The sequence below is a fragment of the Hermetia illucens genome, chromosome 3 (assembly GCF_905115235.1).
Source record: "Hermetia illucens chromosome 3, iHerIll2.2.curated.20191125, whole genome shotgun sequence".
Lineage (NCBI taxonomy): Eukaryota > Metazoa > Arthropoda > Insecta > Diptera > Stratiomyidae > Hermetia > Hermetia illucens.
In genome coordinates, this window is record NC_051851.1 from 166622040 (window position 1) to 166629652 (window position 7613).

Below are 7613 nucleotides of genomic sequence, written 5' to 3' on the forward strand. Positions count from 1 at the left end.
GTTCAGCTTTATTCTCCATGAAAAACTAAAGTCTTAAGGAATGGTGGCATCAAAACGGCTCCTCGGAGTAGCCACTGATACCCCTATGAGTTGGTCTAAAAACGTACATCTTCTCATAAATTCACAACTGCATATCGACCGCGGACATTTTAGAAATGATCATACATGTTACCCCACTGAACCAATGGAACATTCTCTTCTCTACTACCGAGAGGCGGTGTTTATTGCTTTTGGTAGTCAATCAGACCCAAAGATAAAAGAAAAAGGAACGACACTGCTCCTGGCCAAAGAAATGATATTTGTCGATCACACAACATATCTCTCGGAATGTGGTCTGTAACTATATCGGAATAAAATTTCTATTAAATGCAAACCAATATCACTTTTATTGGAATATATAAAAAATAAAATATTAATTTAAATTTCAAAATAAACTAAAATTATAAAATAATTTTCGGTGCGAAATATGCCCATCCAGCGCATATCATAGCTAAGTCTGAGGATCACTAGTTGACTTATTCATCTCCAATCGGCCATGAACACTCAACCTTGATGAAGAGGATATAAAATGATAAATTATATTTAGCAATAAGAGAGAGGACCTCTTTCTGCCTCACCTATAAATGCAAGTATAATTAGCATTGCCATGATTTGAAAAGAAACGAAATTGCACGTAACGATGCTTCTCGGTTGCCACCTGCATAAAAATAAACACTTGGGCAGGCTTCCGCAGTTTGGCGTTGTAACTAAAGGTTCCAAAGTAAAATGGTTTCGGATCAAAACGTGTTCTAAGTCCCTGAAATTTCAAGAAGGATTATTCATCAAAATATAGCACGGGAGTAGTGAAATGCAGTACATAAACTGAGAAATCCTTGGGAGCGCTACTTATGTTCCCATCTGGGGCTAGATTCTCAGGAATATGTTGGACCGTTACTGAATCGATATAGACCTAGTCAGGACAAAAAAAAATAGGAAGTTAATCTTAGTTGTGGAGAGTAAATAAAATGGAAAGCACCTTAGTCATGAGCCTGATAGTAACAGTGCTGTTCGTCCCTTTGAAGGCATAACAATCACCCGGAGACAGAGACTCACGAATCAAGTTTCCTGGTTCATTTTGCACGGGAGCCAGACCCAATAACATCAGCAGAAAGTTGGCTCGTAAAAAGGAAGTGTCCTTGACGTCAACAATCTGACCTCCTGCAAAAATTCGTATTAGAACAAACCGATTTTAGGACGACCCCCTTAAATATTTCCCACCTAGTGACTCTAATGCAAAATCAGTTCGTGCATCCTGGCCGGGAAGTTGAGTCGAAGCGATCTCCTTTTGCATTTCTTGTATCATAATATCAATATTCTGTTTCGTCCGTGACCACTCTATCCTTAAAGCGTCCATTTGTTTTCCGATCAAAGCCTCTACGTCCTTACTTGAACTAGAAATGCATGGGGGCTGGGTTCCTGCTTTTTGGTCCTCGTTTGCCACTTTATCGGTTTTTGGTTGGAATACTTCGCGGCTTATATAAGAGACTTCTTTCTGGAAGAAGACAGCATTTTTGAAGCTTTTTCTGGAGGTATCTAAATTAACGATTGATTACTAGAAGATATTTTATATCTAATTCCATTTGTTCGACTTTGATTACGACTTGAGAATGTGAGCTGATGGCGACGTAAATTATGGTTGTTAGTAAAATAGTCGTTAATAAATACATACAAAAAAATCGTAGCCTCGGAGGTCGGCTTCCACAAGGGATCATAATAAAATATCCTAGTAAAGCTAGAAAAATAGAAGTAGAATTAAATACAGAATAATCGTGATGTAAAGTCGTGTCAAGAGAGTGAGAGAACGCCTATTATGTTCGTAATATTTTCACGTTAACAATTTTGAAAGTAAAAAATTCATTCATATTCAAATAATACTTTTTTTCAATTTTGAGAGGGTAAAGGTTTGGTTAGGATGTTGCAATTTTGCAATTTTTAGAAGGGAAGATGACTACTCAATTGCTTATATATTAACAAAATCATATATAAGAATGGAGTGAACATGGATGTGGAGGCACACTGGAGATGCGAACCTAGGCACCAGTATGAATTCGCCTCTGCCGCCTGCATTCAATGGTCGCAGTAACAGCTGACGGACTGGCATAAGACTGTAGCGACAAATGTCAAAAACAGACTTTTGTCAACATTCTCATTAAAACTCTCAAATCCTGCCCACCGACCAGTAAGAGACATAAAAACAGTAAAGTAACCACTGAAATGACAAAAAACACACATAATGGTAAAATAAAGTGTGAACATGTACAATCCTAATATAAATATCGAACAATTGTTCCATCTTCCTACATTTTATAGCGGGAATAGTAAAACGCAAATCAACTACATTCTAATAAGGCGCCGACATTCTACCACCGTTCCTGATTGCACAGCCGTTCCCTATGAGACCATCGCACGTTAACATTGGCCGTTGATTGTTGTCTTGCAATTCAAGCCACCGATAAAACAGGTTGACGAACACACTGACCTGTCGCCCATTAAATGTTGGCTATTTCGTGAGAAGAAAGAAGAAATGATCTCACTTACGCGATTACGAACCATTACGAATGTAGAAGAATCGTGGAACCAAATTAAAGACACGATTCACAAAGTGGCCTATGCACCCCTTGGGGCTACCTAGCCAGGTAAGTGGTTCATCTTCCGAGATAGTTGGTTTCGAAATGACGATGTTGAAATGAAGGTCCGTGAAAAGAATCGCAGGATATCGAACATTTATGTTGGGTTAATGACAAGAAGGATACTTTGCTTACCGACTGTCGAGCCGTGACAGATAGATGGAATATTTCGAGCCAATTTCAACTGAGAAATTTATTCATCCTCCACTTCCACAATCATCTCGGTGAGGAAGACGGGGCAGCAACTCTATCGGCCGAACCAAAACCAAGTGGCCAAGGAGATCCTCAATGATGGTGGCATCGGGAGACGCTGTATCACATTAGGTTGCCGGCCGTGATGAAGTAGGCGAATGCTCCAAAAGCCTTATTAGGCTGATCAGACCCGAGTCTGCACGGGACTCACCTGAAGCGGCAATAGGTCACGAAGCCTTACCAGGGGTATACTGGTACCATGGGAACCGGGATAGCCGCTAAATTCGTATAGTTCAGGAGAATTCCAATTGTATGTGCGTTCAGCTCGGTCGTCGCGGTTGTCCCCCTAATGAGAGCTTCATGGGGGTTGTGGTTACGTTCAAGTGAACAGAGATCTTCGGGCCTCGCCGTGGTATTGCATTTCAACACGGGAGCCATACTCCTTAGTTCCGTAGAGATTTAGGTAGGTGTTGCACCCACCGGTATGGATGCTGAGCCATAAACTGGATATAGACTGGTAGCGTTGTAGCTTGTCACAGCGGGGCTCTGATTGTGGTTACAAAATCAATCCATGTTTTAAGACGACCATGGGATTAAGTCTCCGAGACAGGTACCCACATAAACCATGGAGACAAGACTGTCAGCGCTACTGAAGCCACGGAAAAAATATAACACATGAAATCGAGGAAACCCACAGGACCTGACGATTCTGTATATGAGCTCTGGAAAGTGAAGAGCTGGGACCCAAAACGGTGGCTTAGTGAATTCTTCAGTCGAGTTATTGAGAAAGGTAAAGCACATCTGACTGTCAAAAAAAGCCACAGTTCCAATATGGAGAAGGAAAGGTAATCCAGCAGAATGTTTATATTAGCGTCCGATTCGGTTGCTTTCCCATGTCATGAAAATTTTTGAACACATTCTTGACAACCGTATTCGCGACATCGTTCAAATGATCTTGAAGCAGATCGAGTTTGTCAAGAACTGCGGAACTGTTGACGCAATACACACTGCGCGGTTATTCATGAAGAAACACCATGAGAAACATCGCCCTCTTTAGATTTCATTTCTGGATCAGGAGAATGTAACATGAACTCATCTGATATGCTCTACGATAACATTTAGTGCCAGAAGAACTCGTGCACTCTTGCTCTCCCACGACCCAAAAAGTAAAGTTTGAAGAGTGGCGGGTGTATCAAAACCACCGGACAAAGGCTGAAGAAACAGAAGATGTCTTGGAACTCCTAAGGTACCTACCACAATCGAATGGTAGGACGAGCAACTAGCTAGGCAGAGGAGTAAGGGGAAATGCTTTAAGTAGTTCTGTTCGGACGTAACTGCCCCCCACGCAAATTAGAGCCTAGTAGGGAAGTCCCTGGCTGCGATTGCTGCTTCAACCTATCTACTTACACTTACAAAAGCAGAAGGTCTATTATGTCGATGAAGGTCCCAAGGAGCATGTTGTCTCCGCAGGTTTTCCACAGAACTCTGCACTGGGCGGGTTACTTTGGAACCGCGCCTATTTCTGGCAGGCACGCTACAACCCTTCGCAACCAGTTGAAACCAAGGGGTTTTAGCGAGAGAACTCGCTTTGAGGTTATTCCGCCGCAGCGGGAAACTGACCGACGTCAAATTAGATGCGATGCTCACACTTCGTTTCAGCGCCTTTAACTCTTTGGAAAAAGATTGTGGAAGATCTAAGGAGACTGTCTTAGGCTTGTCTCCAACATCCAGTGTGAAAGCGAGCTTCCCACACACGAGAACCTTATAGAGGCCCTCGTGTAATGGCTGCAGCAGCTTCTAGGTGGCATAGCATAATAGTTCTTTAAGGACGCGGTGCGACTTCCCCTTAAGAGAATAGTATATGGCATCGGTACTCACCAGAACACGAGTGCAGACTTCGCACTCTCTAAGGGTATTTCCCATTGGATGCACGTGACGAGATGGCGTTCATCTCTCTTATCGAGGACCATGTCGCCGGAGAGTCGTGGGTTATCCCCGTACACCAGATCAGCAGGGTTGGCAGGAAACTCTTTGCGAACGGCTCTTTGGAACAGGTTGTTTTCCAAGCTCCTCGAAGGGAACAGATTCGGATTACATTCCCTGGACTATTGTTATTGCGGCTGCAACATCAAAATGCGGAATCCACTCTCGAAAGCGAACCTCAGCACATAATTGTGATGTAATGTCCTTTACAGGTATTGTCTGGGTTCCTCGCAGCAGATAAAGGAAGGTGAGCTGAAGATAATGAAATTTGTATTTGGAGTCCAACCGCAGACTCTGAAGAACTGCGAGCTGGACCGATTGCCGAAAACCACAGCGTCAGCGACTAGGTTGTCCGAAGTAAACTGGCTAATAAAGGTTAAGCGCCGAAAGTGATGAGGAACGCTTTGTCCATAAGTCAAAAGTTAGTGGTTTATGGTCCGTGAACAAGGTGAATAGCCACCCCCTAAAGGAAAATCGGAAGCATTTGATGCTGGCGCTCTTATTCCATTGACCAGGATTCAACTGCTTCCAGAAGACACTCAACGGCTATCAGCTTTGATTTACAATCAGACCAAAAACAATGCCTACTGCGATATCTGAGGCAAAGACAGCTACGATTTTTGAGGACGTTGGAATGGAAAGAGTGTTGTTGATCGAGCAGGTTGAAATTTTCCCTGACGACCTAAGAGAGGTTGTTGGGTCTATCAGGGACAAACGTTGCATACCCGCCAACAGTCCATAGTAACGTAGGAAGGAGGCGGAAGGACCAAGACTCCCGCCGGTGCCTGGCAGAAGGTTGCGCATAATAAGGGGGCCGTATACTGTTAGGTGACGTATTGCTATACAACGGAGTTCGATGTAGACAGCGTTGGGTGGCTACCCGACCGCCCATTCCGTGAGATAGATGTCGAAACTGCCTGCCTGTCGTCACGAACGCATAGCTTCAACGCCCACGGTAAAAGTGGCTATATTGACCGTAAGAGCAGTCATTTCCGCATTTTGACGCCAACTGTTCCCTGCGATACTTGAGTGATCACGAGCTGCCGTCGGGGTACGCTGGTACAAAGGCTTCAGGAACTCCATGCCAGCCTTTTCCCCACCACGACCACACAACCAGCAATAGTCTAAATTTTAAGAATAAGCAGCAATACACCACGCTCACCGCTTCTGGCAGTTAAAGTGCGAGATCCCACTATAAATCTCCTTGCGCCAAACTACGACGGTCACCTACTGAAACAGTAGAAAGGCCCATTGTCCCAACGGTAAAAGCGCATGAAAGTGACAAACGGAGTGACACCGTAGAGGCTAAGAGTCCTGGCGACCAAAAAGGAGACACGTCATCAAATTTGCGTTTGGGAAATCGGCTACGAGAAACGATGGTAAATTCCAAGCTACATGACACCCCTTTTTCCGGAAAAAAATATGGCGACCTCTCCAGGCGGAAATGTAAGTCATCTCACCCGAGAGGATGGACTTCATCCGAAAGACAAGAGTAGAGGAAGAAAGGCTACTCGAGAAGTGGGGTGATCGGAGTGGTCCTACGGAAAATGAAGGTTATTACCATCGTCCGGCAAAACATCTCCATGGATGTCAAAAATGGCATAATGGAGATGGAAGAACTGCTGGAACTTATTGCGAAACTCCTGGATGACAGCCGAATAGGAGCTGAGGAGAAACCATATTGCTAGTGCGACCTCTAATTGCGCAAAACGCAGTGTCTCAGCCCGACAGAGGAGGGAACAAAAAATCGTCAAAAGGAGGCGAGTGGAAAACTGTGAGGAACTGCCAACGAGAGCGTCGAAAACAGGAGAAAATTCAGCAACAACAACCTAAGTTGAATAGCGAAAGCAGGGGCTCCACAGTAGCAAAGTCGAAGTCGACTACGATGTCAGCGCCAAAGAAAAAAAAGACGGGGCAAATCACGATGAGAGACCATTCTCCATTAAGCTGAACGAGTCAACCCGGTTGACCCTCGGGGCTCAAACGTAAAGTTGCGCTGTACAACTCGGGTGCCGTACCCCTTAGTTGCGGCAGAGGTGTTAAATAGGCCTTGCATCCACTGGTATGAATGCTGAGCCTGCACTCAGTATAAAACAGTACCGCTGTGCCGCCATGGCGGGGCTCTGATTGTGGTCTTAAAATCAATCCGCATCCGAATAGGACCGTGGGATTATGCCTACACGGCAGGTACTCATGTTAAACCCACAGGACTATCATTAAGCTGAACGAAGCGAGATCTTTTGGGGAAGTTCTTCGAGAGGCCTGCAACAACCAAAGACACTGGAGTCGATGTTAAATCTATCCGGCGGACTCGAACTGGCGATATACTTGTAGACCTTGGGTCGAAGACTGAAAAGAAGAGTACGTTCTGCGAGACAGTCCAGAGATTTCTGTGTCCAGCCTAAAACCCATTCGCACCCTTGAAATACACCCCCAAATTAGGCTCCATCTGCCATAAGCCGATAAGCATATTTATCCCTAAATGTGGAACCAAGAAGACTAAACACAGGAAATTCATGCTCCGGCACTTTGTTCGAAATTGATTGGAGAGAAAAAATCATGGCGCATGTTCGAACTTTATGTTTATGGCTTGCCACATGCGGTGAGGAAACACACAAAAGAAAACCATCTAGGCACCATTCGAATGGTACTAGTTTGTATTTTATAAGTTGTAAAAATCCATATCAGTGCTACATAATAACTCCGGAGATAGAGGACGCTATTTTTCAAATATTTTGAATCATTCGCTAATAAAAAAAACACCCTTTCTAT

At 44.1% G+C, this 7613-nt stretch overlaps 1 protein-coding gene across 2 annotated transcripts; it reads right to left on the minus strand.

Annotated features, from left to right (window-relative positions):
• Positions 1-367: 367 nt before the first annotated feature.
• Positions 368-1861, minus strand: LOC119652251 (SUN domain-containing protein 3). 2 transcript variants are annotated; one of them, XM_038056232.1, is made up of 6 exons: positions 1709-1861; positions 1258-1531; positions 1016-1197; positions 857-949; positions 618-796; positions 368-548 (listed from the first exon to the last, which is right to left on the minus strand). In XM_038056232.1, the coding sequence occupies exons 2-6, from the start codon at positions 1391-1393 to the stop codon at positions 491-493; spliced, it is 648 nt and encodes a 215-aa protein (XP_037912160.1). In that variant the 5' UTR covers positions 1394-1531; positions 1709-1861; the 3' UTR covers positions 368-490. The 2 variants fall into 2 exon arrangements, with proteins under 2 accessions (XP_037912160.1, XP_037912159.1); XM_038056231.1 differs by having other exon boundaries at positions 1593-1847.
• Positions 1862-7613: the final 5752 nt, after the last annotated feature.